This window comes from Oncorhynchus masou, chromosome 19 (assembly GCF_036934945.1).
Source record: "Oncorhynchus masou masou isolate Uvic2021 chromosome 19, UVic_Omas_1.1, whole genome shotgun sequence".
Classification (NCBI taxonomy): domain Eukaryota; kingdom Metazoa; phylum Chordata; class Actinopteri; order Salmoniformes; family Salmonidae; genus Oncorhynchus; species Oncorhynchus masou.
This window is the reverse complement of record NC_088230.1, coordinates 14426754-14444081: the sequence shown is the minus strand read 5'-3', so window position 1 is coordinate 14444081 and position 17328 is coordinate 14426754. Positions and strand designations below refer to the sequence as shown.

At 40.2% G+C, this 17328-nt stretch overlaps 1 protein-coding gene across 5 annotated transcripts in view; it reads right to left on the bottom strand.

Moving 5' to 3' along the window:
* The window catches only part of ppp4r4 (protein phosphatase 4, regulatory subunit 4), a 130244-nt gene extending 113257 nt beyond the window's left edge, over window positions 1–16987 (bottom strand). For 3 of the 5 annotated variants that reach the window (XM_064925036.1, XM_064925039.1, XM_064925040.1), the window contains exons 1-2: window positions 15786–16987; window positions 13776–13849 (exon numbers count right to left, since the gene is read on the bottom strand). In XM_064925036.1, the coding sequence (XP_064781108.1) occupies window positions 13776–13849; window positions 15786–15890 (179 nt within the window). In that variant the 5' untranslated portion in view covers window positions 15891–16987. The remainder of the gene's footprint in view (window positions 1–13775; window positions 13850–15785) is intronic. The other 2 variants (XM_064925038.1, XM_064925037.1) reach the window with 2 other exon arrangements.
* Window positions 16988–17328: the final 341 nt, after the last annotated feature.

The following is a 17328-nucleotide window of genomic DNA, read 5'->3' as shown; positions in this document are numbered from 1 at the left end:
CTTAGGTTAATACTTTGTAGCGCCACTTTTTGCTGCGATTACAGCTGTAAGTCGCTTGGGGTATGTCTCTATCAGTTTTGCACATCGAGAGACTGAAATTTTTTCCCATTCCTCCTTGCAAAACAGCTCGAGCTCAGTGAGGTTGGATGGAGAGCATTTGTGAACAGCAGTTTTCAGTTCTTTCCACAGATTCTCGATTGGATTCAGGTCTGGACTTTGACTTGGCCATTCTAACACCTGGATATGTTTATTTTTGAACCATTCAATTGTAGATTTTGCTTTATGTTTTGGATCATTGTCTTGTTGGAAGACAATTCTCCGTCCCAGTCTCAGGTCTTTTGCAGACTCCATCAGGTTTTCTTCCAGAATGGTCCTGTATTTGGCTCCATCCATCTTCCCATCAATTTTAACCATCTTCCCTGTCCCTGCTGAAGAAAAGCAGGCCCAAACCATGATGCTGCCACCCCCATGTTTGACAGTGGGGATGGTGTGTTCAGTGTGATGAGCTGTGTTTCTTTTACGCCAAACATAACGTTTTGCATTGTTGCCAAAAAGTTCAATTTTGGTTTCATCTGACCAGAGCACCTTCTTCCACATGTTTGGTGTGTCTCCCAGGTGGCTTGTGGCAAACTTTAAACAACACTTTTTATGGATATCTTTAAGAAATGGCTTTCTTCTTGCCAGTCTTCCATAAAGGCCAGATTTGTGCAATATACAACTGATTGTTGTCCTATGGACAGAGTCTCCCACCTCAGCTGTAGATCTCTGCAGTTCATCCAGAGTGATCATGGGCCTCTTGGCTGCATCTCTGATCAGTCTTCTCCTTGTATGAGCTGAAAGTTTAGAGGGACGGCCAGATCTTGGTAGATTTGCAGTGGTCTGATACTCCTTCCATTTCAATATTATCGCTTGCACAGTGCTCCTTGGGATGTTTAAAGCTTGGGAAATCTTTTTGTATCCAAATCCGGCTTTAAACTTCTTCACAACAGTATCTCGGGCCTGCCTGGTGTTTTCCTTGTTCTTCATGATGCTCTCTGCGCTTTTAACGAACCTCTGAGACTATCGCAGTGCAGGTGCATTTATACGGAGACTTGATTACACACAGGTGGATTGTATTTATCATCATTAGTCATTTAGGTCTACATTGGATCATTCAGAGATCCTCACTGAACTTCTGGAGAGAGTTTGCTGCACTGAAAGTAAAGGGGCTGAATAATTTTGCACGCCCAATTTTTCAGTTTTTGATTTGTTAAAAACTTTTGAAATATCCAATAAATGTCATTCCACTTCATGATTGTGTCCCACTTGTTGTTGATTCTTCACAAAAAAATACAGTTTTATATCTTTATGTTTGAAGCCTGAAATGTGGCAAAAGGTCGCAAAGTTCAAGGGGGCCGAATACTTTCGCAAGGCACTGTATCAAGTTGTGTAGATTAGTCATTTGGAGCCAGAGGAGTAGCATTTTATGTGTTGTGTGTCCATTATGGCAGCCCTTATGGGTCTTTGAGGCAATTTTGTTCCTTGTGAGGAGAGGGACCTACAGTATGTTCTGAATTCCTTGACTTGTTTCAAGGGAAAGGGGCGTGAGCTTTCCAAACTTAATCATATGTTATAGCGCCACCATGTAGCCAATTGGCATGCCATTGTATAAGGAGGTGTGGCCCATGGCCCTTTAACATCATGCAAGGTTGCATACTGCTACGCCTTACAATCTCATGGGTATTTTATTTATTTAGCCTTTATTTTGACAGGGAGTCATGTTGAGACGAAGGTTTATTTTACAAATTAGCCCTGTAACAAAGATACACACAATAAATACAAACTATACAAAATGCAACAGAATTACAACAACAAAAAAGATGAAGGGGAAAAAAACACATTCTTTCGTAAAAAGGTATTGAATCAGCAGTCTGAATTGTCCTAGAGGCACTAATACAGGGATCTCCAACCATTTCTAGCATGAGAGCTAAATAATTTAACAGTGAACCAGGAGTACTAATGTGATTCCTGAAATGCAGAGCGTATTGATAGAGTATTTGTTCTAAACTGAAATTATATTTTTGTTACATTGTTTGCTAGCTCAGCTGGTTAGTGGTTATAGCTTTGACTGCATATTGACAGTGAATTCAGAGTCATTCAATGATTAGTCACAATTAAAACAATTTTACCAGGTTCCCATGAAGCAATTGTAATGACAGTCCACCACAACATACCCAAAGAGTTTCCTGATTAGCAAAGGTTTGTCTGTGTTAAATTTAATTGTCTATTAGAAACCGTTTGAGATCATTGTGAGGGTTTTAGCCAGTAGTTGCATGGGGAATTGGGCTTCCCAGGAAAACGTTGAATGAGGTTGCAACACTAATCATGGGGGGGCGGAGCTTAGTGAAGGGACATTTATACAGAATTTGAGATCATTCCACAAATAAGATGCAAAAAAACTAAAGGCTGTTGTTTTACCTAACTCTGCAGAGCCCAAATGAATTCCTAGAGTAAGCCATCCCTGGCGACCAGGTATGGTAGCTCGCATGTCTAAAGGGGATGTTAGGCACAGCGAGTTTTTGTTAAATAGCTTTCTAAATTAAAAGAAAGTAATGTATCGACCCACGTGACATCAAAGAGGGTTAACCAACTTACTGTTAGAGAATGCAGTGACGTGTAGTAAACCTGTTATCCGTAATAAAGCACAGTGTGCTAGGATAAACTGCATCCAACAGCTTTAATGAAGTGGCAGCTGTATTCATATTTACGATGTCGCCATAGTTTAAGAACGGTAGGAACGTCGACTAAATGATCTACTTTCTACTATTTGGTGAGAGGTATGACCTATTGATATAGAAGTAGCATTTTTTTCTCAGCTTCTTAACTAACTCATATCTAGATGCCAAGATATTTGTAAACAGGGAGAAGATCAAAGTAAGCAAAATCCAAAGTATATACAGTGGGGCAAAAACGTATTTAGTCAGCCACCAATTGTGCAAGTTCTCCCACTTAAAAAGATTTTCATCATAGGTACACTTCAACTATGACAGACAAAATGAGAAAAAAAAAATCCAGAAAAATCACATTGTAGGATTTGTAAATGAATTTATTTGCAAAATATGGTGGAAAATAAGTATTTGGTCAATAACAAAAGTTTCTCAATACTTTGTTATATACCCTTTGTTGGCAATGACAGAGGTCAAACGTTTTCTGTAAGTCTTCACAAGGTTTTCACACACTGTTGCTGGTATTTTGGCCCATTCCTCCATGCGGATCTCCTCTAGAGCAGTGATGTTTTGGGGCTGTTGCTGGGCAACACGGACTTTCAACTCCCTCCAAAGATTTTCTATGGGGTTGAGATCTGGAGACTGGCTAGGCCACTCCAGGACCTTGAAATGCTTCTTACGAAGCCACTCCTTCGTTGCCCGGGTGGTGTGTTTGGGATCATTGTCATGCTGAAAGACCCATCTACGTTTCATCTTCAATGCCCTTGCTGACTGTAGGCTTTGTTAATTTGGTCCCAGCTCTCTGCAGGTCATTCACTAGGTCCCCCTGTGTGGTTCTGGGATTTTTGCTCACCGTTCTTGTGATCATTTTGACTTCACAGGGTGAGATCTTGCATGGAGCCCCAGATCGAGGAAGATTATCAGTGGTCTTGTATGTCTTCCATTTCCTAATAATTGCTCCCACAGTTGATTTCTTCAAACCAAGCTGCTTACCTATTGCAGATGCAGTCTTCCCAGCCTGGTGCAGGTCTACAATTTTGTTTCTGGTGTCCTTTGACAGCTCTTTGGTCTTGGCCATAGTGGAGTTTGGAGTGTGACTGTTTGAGGTTGTGGACAGGTGTCTTTTATACTGATAACGAGTTCAAACAGATGCTTTGCGTAACTATTTAATGAAGCTGCCAGTTAAGGACTTGTGAGGAATCTGTTTCTCAAACTAGATACTCTAATGTCCTCTTGCCCAGTTGTGCACCGGGGCCTCCCACTCCTCTTTCTATTCTGGTTAGGGCCAGTTTGCTCTGTTCTGTGAAGGGAGTAGTACACAGCATTGTAGGAGCTATTCAAGTTCTCGCATGGAATAGCCTTCATTTCTCAGAACAAGCATAGACTGACAAGTTTCAGAAGAAAGGTCTTTGTTTCTGGCCATTTTGAGCCTGTAAACTACCCCACAAATGCTGATGCTCCAGATACTCAACTAGTCTAAAGAAGGCAAGTTTTATTGCTTCTTTAATCAGAACAAATGTTTTCAGCTGTGTTAACATAATTGCAAAAGGGTTTCCTAATGATCAATTAGCCTTTTAAATGCTAAACTTGGATTAGCTAACATAACGTGCCATTGGAACACAGGAGTGATGGTTGCTGATAATGGCTCTCTGTACGCCTATGTAGATATCCCATAAAGATTCTGCCATTTCCAGCTACAATAGTCATTTAACACATTAACAATGTCTCCACTGTATTTCTCATCAATTTGATGTTATTTTAATGGATAAAATATGGACAAAAAACAAGGACATTTCTAAGTGACCCCAAACTTTTGAACAGTAGTGTACGTGGTTGCGAAGGGTATCAGTGTCTTAACAGCACGATTTGCCAAGGAAAGAAACTCTGAGAGCAGCCCTATCCAGAAATCTGATTAAATTCAATTTTCACAGAACCGCTTGTTGTAATTTCAATGAGGCTCTCTTGTTCAGATATCAGTAAGTGAACTGGAGGCAAGGCATGAAAGGGATCACAAATCCATTTTTTTGTGTCATCCGTTTCAGGAAACTACCTGAGTAATTGTGCACCCAGCTCACTCAGGCGCTTCGCTATATCACATTTGACATTGTCCATAAGCTTGAGTTCATTTGCACAAAAAAAATAATATAATGATGGAAAGACCTGTGTGTTGTCTTTATTATTGCAGGCAGAAAAAAGCTCCAACTTCTTAATCATAGCCTCAATTTTGTCCCGCACATTGAATATAGTTACGGAGAGTGCCTGTAATCCTAGATTCAGATCATTCAGGCGAGGAAAAACATCACCCAGATAGGAAGTCGTGTGAGAAAATTGTCATCATGCAAGTGATCAGACAAGTGAAAATGATGGTCAGTAAAGAAAACTTTAAGACCGTCTCTCAATTTAAAAAAACGTGTCAATACTTTGCCCCTTGATAACCAGCGCACTTCTGTATGTTATAAAAGCGTTACATGGTCGCTGCCCATATCATTAGATAGTGCAGAAAATACACAAGAGTTCATGGGCCTTGCTTTAACAAAGTTAACCATATTCACTATTGTGTCCAAAACGTCTTTCAAGTTGTCAGGCATTCCCTTGGCAGCAAGAGCCTCTCGGTGGATGCTGCAGTGTACCAAAAGTGCCATCGGGAGAAACTGCTTGCACGCACGTGACCACTCCACTATGTCTCTCTGTCATGGCTTTGCACCATCAGTGCAGATACCAACACATCTTGACCACCAATGTCCATTTGATGTCACAAGCTGTCCAGTACTTTACAAATATCCTCATGTTGTCCTGGTTTCTAGTGTTTTGCAGAAGAGGATGTTTCCCTTAACCTGTTGGAACTCTAGGGGCGCAATTTCATTTTTGGATGAAAAACGTTGCCGTTTTAAACAAGATATTTTGTCACAAAAAGATGCTCGACTATGCATATAATTGCTACTGTTCGAAAGAAAACACTCTGACGTGTCCAGAAATACAAAGATCTTCTCTGTGCGTGCCCTTTAACGTGAGCTTCAGGCAAAACCAAGATGAGATGGCATCCAGGAAATGACAAGGATTTTTGAGGCTCTGTTTGTCATGATCTCCTTATATGGCTGTGAACGCAAGAGGAATGAGTCTGCCCTTTCTGTCGTTTCCCCAAGGTGTCTGCAGCATTGTGACGTATTTGTAGGCAGATCATTGGAAGATTGACCATAAGAGACCACATTTACCACGTGTCCGCCCGGTGTCCTGCGCCGAAATTGGTGCGCAAAAGTCACCTGCCAGTATTTTTCCAAACAATACAGAGAGTAAAGCAAGCTTCCACGAACTGCATGTCAATGAAGAGATATGTGAAAAAACACCTTGAGGACTGATTCCAAACAACGTTTGCCATGTTTCGGTCGATATTATGTAGTTAATCCGGAAAAAGTTTTACGTTGTAGGTGACTGCATTTTCGGTTCGTTTCAGTAGCCAGGCGCAATGTAGAAAACGGAACGATTTCTCCTACACACAGACGCTTTCAGGAAACACTGCGCATTTGGTGTGTAACTGAGAGTCTCCTCATTGAAAACATCAGAAGCTCTTCAAAGGTAAATGATTTTATTTATTTGGTTATCTGGTTTTTGTGAAAATGTTGCGTGCTACATGTTATTCAAAATGCATTGCTAGCTTTGCATACTCTTACACGAATTAGTCAATTTCTATGGTTCAAAAGCATATTTTGAAAATCTGAGATGACAGTGTTGTTAAGAAAAGGCTAAGCTTGAGAGCAGATGCATTATTTTCATTTTATTTGCGATTTTCAGAAATCGTTAACGTTACATTATGCTAATGAGCTTCAGGCTATAACTGTATACAGGGTTTTTTCATAGCCAAACGTGAACAAAACGGAGCGATTTGTCCTACACAAATAATATTTTTTTGAAATACTGCACATTTGCTATGTAACTGAGAGTCTCCTCATTGAAAACATCCGAAGCTCTTCAAAGTTAATGATTTTATTTATTTGGTTATCTGGCTTTTGTGAAAATGTTGCGTGCTACATGCTACACAAAATGCTATGCTAGCTTTGCATACTCTTACACAAATTAGTCAATTTCTATGGTTCAAAAGCATATTTTGAAAATCTGAGATGACAGTGTTGTTAAGAAAAGGCTAAGCTTGAGAGCAAACGCATTATTTTAATTTTATTTGCGATTTTCAGAAATCGTTAACGTTGCGTTATGCTAATGAGCCTGAGGCTTTAGTCACGATCCCGGATCCGGGATGGGGAGTTTCAAGAAGTTAACTGACCCCCCATAAACATGTACCAGGCCCGCCACGTCTGTTGACTCATCCAGCTGTAACGCATATAATTCACTGGCTTGTATGAAAAGGAGTAATTGCTTCAAAACATCTCCTGCCATGTCACTGATGAGTCGTGAAACAGTCTTGTTTGATGAAGGCATTGTCTGTATAGTCATATCCGCGGTGCAGGAAGAATTAAGTCCTCCACAATAGTATGGGGCTTGTCTGTCCTCGCCACTCGGGAGCTCACCATATAAGACGCTTCTAGCCCCTTCTCATTAATGGTATCTGTTGCTTTTATACATGTCTTACTACTCGAAAACTGTCTTTATTCTCACTCAAAAAACTCCAGTGGCTTATTTTTCTAAATGGTCATGTTTTGTTTTTAAATGTCTGCGCAAGAGGGAAGGTTTCATTGAGTTATGACATTGTATATGTCCATATGTGCAAAAGTACTATGTGGAAAGGCACTACTCCCAATATAAGTGAACCCCAAATCAATGTAGTTCGGTGCTTTCCCGGGTAAGGGGGCAGTAGCTCTTCGGCTGCATCAGATTCACAACTGTCAGTGTCCATGTAGGCTTGGATAACAACAAATGTAGAATTACTGATGCTAGCAGTGGATGAGCTCGTGGAAGCAGAACAACCCGTGTCATCAACAGGTGCATGTGTAGTACCCCTGGTAGAAGCGGTACTACCAGTAAAGCTGTTATGTGTCTCTATGGACGCGGGCCTTACTTTTAAACATTTATCAATTTTCGAGCAGACGGAGTGAGCAGCAGCTACGTTTGGGGACCGTTAGTGGAATGTTCCAGAAGGCATTTCTGCCAAAACACATGCGACATACACCTAGTTTCCTGAAACAAGTCACAAGCATGTGCCTTTCCAAATCATGTCCAATCAATTGAATTTACCACTGGTGGATTGCAATCAACATGTCAAGGATGATCAATAGAAACAGGATGCACCTGAGCTCAATATCGAGTCTCATGACAAAAGGTTTTGAAAACTTATGTAAATAAGGCATCTGTTGTTTTTTTTATTATACATTTGCAAACATTTCTAAAAACCTGTTTTGCTTTGTCATTATGGAGTATTGTGTGTAGATTGATGAGGATGTATTCTTGTTTTAATCTATTTTAGAATAAGGTTGTAACGTAACACAATGTGGAAAGAGGGAAGGGGTCTGAATACTTTCCGAATGCACTGTACAGTATATACTCCACAGGAACGGAATAAGTGGAATGGTATTAAATACATCAAATTGATACTTTAATTTATGTTAAATACTTTAATTTCCATATTTAAGCTAGCTGCACTTATTCCTCATTCATCTCTACTATATCTTGACATACTTCACTATGTTAATGTATTCCCTATGAAGGGTTAAACTATTTTTCATTGTAATTATGTGAAAGGGTAAAAAAAAGTTTTATAACCTACCAATGGCACAGAGTTCGCACTTTCGTCAATTTCTTGTCAGATCGTAAATCACCTCAGGATTGACAGCTGCATTTCTCAAGTGCCACACAGACACTGAACAATATTGTCACTGGGGGGTACCTTTCATGACCGGTGAAAGTTAAGACCTTAATTATGTTTATGAATTTAAGACCTTTATTATGCCATGTGATGTGATCACATGTAATGCTCCGGTCAGCAGAACAACGCATCATTACAGTTCATAAGAGAACGTGCGTACACCTGTAACAGATCACTCACACAGATAGCCAGCTAGCTTACTAACATAAACACACTTCGGAAACAGTAGGAAGTGCATGAACATGTTATTATGATCGTGTTATGTAGTGATGCTGACTAGTGAGTCCATAATCATTTTATGAAGCGTATGTAACAGTCACATCCGTTACACTTAGTAGGAGGACTGACAAAGATAGAAAGGCAACCAATTACACATTCCCTCAGCCCTTGATGAAAGTTAGCTTTGCATAGAAAATTTGAATACATTCATACTCTAAATGCATCTACAATAACCTTTTTCAAAAATGTTAAGGTTGTGACACAGCCTGTCCAAATGAGCGTTCTATCTTTACTAGATTGTAAAATTCTATACTAGCACTCAATGGATTAAAATGTGTTTGATATTGTTTCATTAACCTTCTGACTTTGTCAGAAACACAGGAGGACAGGTTAAGTACCAAAACAAGTTCTGTGAGCCATTGCCAAAAGCTATTAAATATGGTTGACTGAAAAACCTTACTTTGAGACTTTGTATCTTACCTTGTATTAACAATAACACAACATTTGGAAAATATAAAGGCCGACTATAGTCTGTACTTCAAAATACACACATTCAATTAAATATAAAAGTAGTTTAATTAGGATATTAGCTATTTAGTTTTTTCATGCTCAGATTGACCTTACCATTGAATTTCCCCTTACGGAAGAACAATAATAATAACCAACGCCAACAAATACAATAGGATTTCTCACAGCTATGCTGCTTGATCCCCTATAAATCCAATGTCTTACTCAGAGCTCCAAATAAATAAAGGTCATTAGAAGGGGAGACATGCAGGCCTAGCAGACGGCTAACTTAGCATCGCACAGTGATCTCCACACATTCCCTGAGAACTCAAGAAGCGACAAGCTAGCTTCTTGCTCCAGAACTTTCCACAGTTGACTCAAGTGTGTTGTTATGTTAGGAGAATGCAGATTCGAATGTTGGGTCTGCAGCGGCAGAGATGGACCCCTCGACACACAATCAATATGTAATGACAGACAATGTTCAATGGTTTGTAAACTCCCACATTTTCCAAACAAATAAGACTTCTCCATGCGACTCATTTGGCAACTAAGTTGTAGCCAAGATGTCCAGTCAGGGATTTACATACACTTAGGTTGGAGTCATTAAAACTTGTTTTTCAACCACTCCACAAATTTCTTGTTAACAAACTATAGTTTTGGCAAGTCGTTTAGGACATCTACTTTGGGCATGACACAAGTAATTTTTCCAACAATTGTTTACAGACAGATTATTATACATATAATTCACTGTCAAAATTCCAGTGGGTCAGAAGTTTACATACACTAAATTGACTGTGCCTTTAAACAGCTTGGAAAATTCCAGAAAATTATGTCATGGCGTTAGAAGCTACTGATAGGCTAATTGACATAATTTGAGTCAATTGAAGGTGTACCTGTGGATGTATTTCAAGGCCTACCTTCAAACTCAGTGCCTCTTTGCTTGACATCATGGGAAAATCAAAAGAAATCAGCCAAGACCTCAGAACAGAAGAGGTTTGGGAGCAATTTCCAAACGCCTGAAGGTTCCACGTTCATCTGTACAAACAATAGTACGCAAGTATAAACACCATCGGACCACGCATCCGACACACTGCTCAGGAAGGAGACGCGTTCTGTCTCCTAGAGATGAATGTACTTTGGTGCAAAAAGTGCAAATCAATCCCAGAACAACAGCAAAGGACCTTGTGATGATGCTGGAGGAAACAGGTACAAAAGTATCTATATCCACAGTAAAGCGAGTCCTATAGCAACATAACCTGAAAGGCCGGTCAGCAAGGAAGAAGCCACTGCTCCAAAACCACCATAAAAAAGCCAGACTACGGATTTCAACTGCACATGGGGTCAAAGATCGTACTTTTTGGAGAAATGTCCTCTGGTCTGATGAAACAAAAATAGAACTGTTTGGCCATAATGACCATCGTTATGTTTGGAGGAAAAGGGGGAGGCTTTCAAGCCGAAGAACACCATTCCAACCGCGAAGCACGGTTGCGGCAACATCGTGTTGTGGGGGTGCTTCGTAGCAGGAGGGACTGGTGCACTTCACAAAATAGATGGCATCATGAGGCGGGAAAATTATGTGGATATATTGAAGCAACATCTCAAGACATCAGTCAGGAAGTTAAAGCTTGGTCGCAAATGGGTCTTCCAAATGGACAATGACCCCAAGCGTACTTCCAAAGTTGTGGCAAAATGGCTTAAGTAAAAAAAAGTCACGGTGTTGGAGTGGCCATCACAAAGCCCTGACTTCAAACCCATAGAACATTTGTGGGCAGAACTGAAAGGCCTACAAACCTGACTCAGTTACACCAGCTCAACAGGAGGAATGGGCCAAAATTCACCAAACTTATTGTGGTAAGCTTGTGGAAGGCTACCCGAAATGATTGACCAAAGTTAAACAATTTAAAGGCAATGGTACCAAATACTAATTGAGTGTATGTAAACTTCTGATCCACTGGGAATGTGATGAAAGAAATAAAAGATTATTTAATCATTCTCTCTACTATTATTCTGACATTTCACATTCTTAAAATAAAGTGGTGATCCTAACTGAGCTAAAACAGGGAATTTTAACTAGGATTAAATGTCAGGAATTGTGAAAAACTGAGTTTAAATGTATTTGGCTAAGGTGTATGTAAACTTCTGAATTCAACTGTAGGTGTTGAGACCTGATTAGAAAATGGGGTCGCGAGAGATATAAAAATGGGTTCATGGTAGTGATGTTAACGGTTAACCGTTAATTGGTTAGTTGGCGAAAATAAATTTGACCGGTCCTGCTATCGGTCTATAGAATCATTTGCATAATTTAGAGGAAGTAAATTGGCATGTGTGTATTTTTGTTAGTCGTCATGTATCTTATCACATATGCACAGCATACAGAGCCTAGTTTGAGGAGTGGAATGGCCCATCACTTGTCAGACAGCAGCTCCTCTAAAAGCTGGTACTAGAGTGAAATGTGCTTTCATAAGCCCAGTCATTGAGCGGAAATAACAATTCCAAATGTAATCGAGTGTTAAAAACTGTTTTGATGGCTACGATTAAAAAGAGATGAGATTGAGAAATACAAATACTAACTCGTAATTAAAGTGCTACTCCCAGTCGCCATTTGAGTGCATAGGCTATATAGTCAACGGTAGGCATGCTATCAGCGAGTCACCCACCACTTCGCAATGTGAACTTGAGGCAGTATAATTGTTTGAAACCTGAACATTTTACTTTACTTCAAATAATGATGAATGTCTTCCCTTGCTTCAAAGTAGCCTAGCCAAAATCCAACCATAGAAACGTGGAGGCAAATATTTTACAGAGACCTCTTGCCATTAACCAGCATTTCTCTCCTGTTCTATTGGTTTTCATATTAACTTTCTTTCATTGTCCAGAAGCCAAAGGCACAATCCTAGTCATATTAGCAACCCATCATAGTTGTTGCTTTTATAATCCCCCTCTTTCTAAGAGTCTCTGTCACTTATGGAAATGCATGCTTAAGGTGTGCTGTTTAGTAGGCTTGGGCGGTGTATACTGTGGTATTTGGCAATAGCCACGGGATCGTATTTCAATACCATTGAAACTATTTATTTGAATTTCTTCAATAAATGTTCATATTTGTGGCTACTAATTACAGTAAATACCTGCAGTCAAGTTGTGCAATACGTTTGGAGAAAAAGCTGATAGTGTTCTTCATTTCACCTGTCACATTATGAAGCTTACCATAGTTCCCCAGAACAGTTGATCCAGTCAAGTGTTTGTTTGTAAATAGCACAACAGGAGAAAGTGGGAGAAGGTGAGTCCAGCTGTGTATTGACTAGGGTCGCATTTTATATTGAAAGTGAACAGTGTTTTTTTTTGCTTCAATAGAGTGACCAGGGACATGCAACTACACATTAATGCAACAAATTCAGCAAAAAAAAGCTTCATTTTCATCAGATGACAACAGAAGTGCAACGCTAGAAATCTTACAATGAAAAAGCAAGGTATTTTTTGCAAAGACGGTGCATGGCTATCATATTTCAAATATTTATCATAGAAAGAATGTAGCCAGCTACATTTCCTAATGTTTCGCTTGAAGTTAATTTTGCATTTTACCTGGAGAAAAGTAGACTGGCTGCACCAAGAAAAGTTCAGGGGAAAAGTCAGAGTGGTGTTGATAGAATGCCCATTTGTAAATTCTCATCTGAATGGAGAAGTGCAACTGAAGCACAACATTTCTCTGATGCCGAGCAGAAATTACAATAAGAAGCATTTTAGATCTGCATTAAAAAAAAGCAGCAAGATATTTCTTAGGCGTTTTATACTTTTTCCCTGCGTCAAAATCCATGAATTCTGCGTTAACACGACCTCTAATTTAATCTTGCTAGTTATCTAAGTAAGTAGCTGAATTAATAAAGTGAAGTGGCATCCTAATGTGTTAACTTTCTGCAGCATTTGAAAAGTCAAAGTCCTTTGGATGAGTTATCTTTTGATTTCCTTGCATTTTTTTAATAATCTGTTCTTGCCGTGTCCATGGAAATTCACCATTACTTGTGCTAATTTTGTTAGCATTCTGGTAATAGACGACCAATGGGCTCCCCCTTGTGTACCAAGCCAGTAATTCTGTAAATCCTGGGATGAGACAAGGACTGTGATTTACAACTGTGATTTCACGCAAATTGCATTTTGGCAAATGTTTACAGCAGTTGCATGTTCATATATAGGCTATAGCCTTTTGACTAAGGCAACAGGCTTGCTGTAGTTGCTTGTTTTGATGAAACTCTTAATGAAAAATGTCCGTTCTTTGTACACCTGCAGAGTATTTTCTGTTGGTAAACATTTAACCATTTGTTGACCGGTTAATGAGGGTCGGTTAGTCGGAAGCTAAATTGAACGAAACCCCTGAGCTAATGTTTATTGCAGACATCAGATAATAGCTCCACCTTGCCCTCTGCCCGCATTACTTCGGCTACACCTATTCAATCATTTCAAAACATTTTCATAAGGGTCTAGAGACTGTGATTAAAAATGACTGTGGTCTCTTACAATAGCCCTCCATTCCCCTTTACCTGAGGAGGTAGACCGCCCGCTCAATGTCATTCAAATCCTCGTCCACGGTCAGCTTCTCTATCTCCTCAGCAGTCTGAAAGTAGAACAGCAGACAGAAGATAACGAGAGATTAATCAGTTCAAGCCAAATAAAAACAGACATTGGACAACTTTATAAAGGACACATCGCCATCTACAAAACCACTGTACTGCCGCTCAAATCGATAACTAAGTAACTTATGAGGATGCTCACCTACTAGGCACGAACGTCAATTCAACCTTTATTCCACATTGGTTCAATGTCATTTCATTGAAATGACGTGGAAACAATGTTGATTCAACCATTGTGTGCAAAGGGACTCCATTATGTGAATGTGTGTGTGTGTGTGGGAGGGAAGGTTAACTACATTCTGTCTGCGTCTGTGGCTTCACTGGCTCTACCACTGTGACTGGGCATCCTATTGTACTAGTAATGGCCTGTTTACCCAGACTTGAGTGGGGGAGGAGGGGGGCAAATTCTGGGTTGATGTGGTGAGGGCTGGACAGGATTCTGATCACGGTTCTAAATTGACTCAGCAAGTCATATGTAAGGGGGTTGCAGTGATGCACGACAGACTGACTGCAGTTATTTCTCTCTGTCCCTGTTTGCTTGCGTAGGAGAGTGTGCGTGGGGGACCAGGGGGAGTGTGGGTGTGTGTGTGCGTAGTCTCTTACGTTGAAGCTTCTCTCATTATCTGAGCCGCCTCACTCTGGATCCTCCTCGACACAGAAAAATAGAAAGCGGAGCACAGAAAACACACGCCCACCTCTGAAGCAGCAGCCATGCATACAGGATAAGATAGTTAAAGTAGACTAACCCTTTCCTCACTACCTCACTGTCAGCCTAACAAGTATTTAAAGAGAGGAAGAGGAGAAAGATGGGACTCTAACCCTGTATGCATTCCCTAAGGTTGTCCATGTTTTAATATCACATTTGCACCAAGAGGATCCACAAACTACAGCAGGGAGAATTTAAAATAACATAAAAATGCTTGCGGGCAGCCTCTTGCCAACCCCTGAACTACAGCATAGAGGAGGGTGACTATTTTTGACAGAGAGGAAATCCTCAACTGTTCTGCAGATACTGTCCGCAGTGGAGGAGCGGGCAAGTGAGGGGGAGAAAGAGAGCCAGTGATGCAAACAGCTGACAGAAGCTGCGTCACAGGAGAAAGCAAACGTGTGGGCAACCCCATTACATAGTCGGTTCTTGTAGTGATTTCTGCTGCATTCAAAGCAACTGGGAATTCGGAAAGCACCATTCAACACAACTGGGACCTTGTGAAAAAAAACTAGGTCAAATCATAAAGTCAGTGATCTTCAGGTCAGAAAGTCGAACATCTAGAAAGCGGCCAGAGTTCCTGACTTGAAATTCCAAGTAGGATGACCGTTCAAAACGATTTTCCCAGTCGGAGCTCCCCCCGAGTTCCCAATTGTCTCGAACGCATTGACGTCGGCAGTCTGCGATTTCCGAGTTCCCACTTGTTTTGAACGCGGCTTTGGTTCGTGCAAGTAGCGATTTCACAGGGGTAGCCTGCACTGATGCTGAAATGATAACTGTCGCTGCCGTGTCGCCAGGCTACAGTGCGATAGCATGTTCCATTGACTATTTGTGCAAGGAACTAAAAGTTATGATAATGGCTAAGTGTAGGCAGGTGCCTATGTTCTGCTGTAATAAAGCAGAACCATAACTAAAAAGAAAAGGAAAATACAAATGACAGATGAAGGTGACAATAAGCATAGTCAACATAGCTACATATACATTTTCATATAGACTATTCGTAACATTAACAAACCTAAGGTTTGATATCAGAATATCTAATCATAGCCTATAAACCTGTTTTTAGTGATGTATGAAATTATTTCAATTACATTTCTACAAAGACAATTTTCAGAGAAAAAGGTATACAAAACATCACGCGGAATATAGTGAACAAATAGTAGAAGATCAATATTTCAAACATAACGTTAGCTATGCACTTTCTTGTCAAATACCTTTAGACTCCTGCGTATAGGTCTTTCGATGAATGTTAAATCTTGCAGATCGTCTACCTGACCAAACAGGCTGGACTGGTTCAAAGTCATTTTGCTGACGAACATCTGTGTTTTTAGTCTCCTTTTTGGAACAGCTGTCGCAAGTGTTAAAGCCTTGTCATGGTCATGGCTCCAAACTGTGAATGTGTAAGATGAATTCTTTGATTTGGGGAAAGCTGATCCACCCACGAGAAAGCTTATTTGATGTTAGCTAACGTTACTGCCTTGGAACTTGATGGGTAGCAGTGGTGATAGATGATGATGCTGAGTAACGTTAGTTCCAAGCACATCCGAAAAGCATGATCATCTCCCTCTCTGATTTGATAGCTTTCTATCTATGTTTAAATAATGAAAAAATGCTGTAGTTATGCTGAAATCTCACAAGGTGAGATGTCACCTAATATCCCACCTTGTCACCTACTATCGCAAACAGTGATGCACTCAATTCCCACGAAAAGCTCTCATCGTCAACTGGTTTGGCTACCTAGCTAGCTTTTTAGAATAACACGACCTACGAGCTTGCTAATGTTCCCTGGTGCACTTAGAGACGTCGTTTATTATCTTGAAATAACTAGCTAGCTACAGTACTTCATTGCAGAAGTAATGTTTCCAAGTTCACTTCCTATATTAGAGTAGTTTCGACCTGTGCCAAGTGACAGAATGATGAAGACATTTTCGATGGATGAAAGTGATTCATTGCTGCTGACTAATAAACAGCTGAGACAGACTTAGCCAAAGCAAAACTCTACATGTAAACCGAAAAATAGTTTGCCAAAATAGCTAACGTTAGCTAGCTATCTCACAACAACATAACTACCAAAGCTAAGCTTTGAAATCCATCTACCCACAGTTGCTACCTATCAAGATTCAAGTTAGCCTACAAACGTAACGTTAGCTTGCGAAAACGTTAATACTGTAGCTAGCTAGCCAGGTTGGAGTTTAACTGAAGTGAAGTGAGTAGCAGATTATGCCCTTTTCGCTGTGCTAAAAACATTACTATCAACAACAGAAAAATATATCTCTACTCCAAGCTAACAAAAACACAATGTTATAGTTTACGTGTTCATTTGCCAGACACCTTGAAAATATCTCTCTCGGCCCTGTAATGTTCAACATAATCCACGCACACGCACATACTGTTTACACCACGGAAACGCACTGCAGCGACTAAAGAGGTTTCCATGGCGACGATATGCTACAGTGCTGGCTGAAAGAACGTAATGCACCTCTCATCAAATTCTAGTCCAGTACTAGCTATACAAGGTTGAAAATAGTTCGATTTGGTATAGAAGCGTGAAAATTCCCACAATTGTATACTTTTTTTGCGCTGAAAAAACCCTGATATAATACAATTTTAGCAAAGCCTCTGTCCGGCCTTTAGCGTCATCTGTACGTCAATGTGAAAATGCAGTTACCTGCTTTTACGTTTTGGGTCTCGATCAGCCTTTCTTAAAGTAATGGGTCACGATCCAAAATGGGTCGCATATCTGTTAATGGTGGGTCG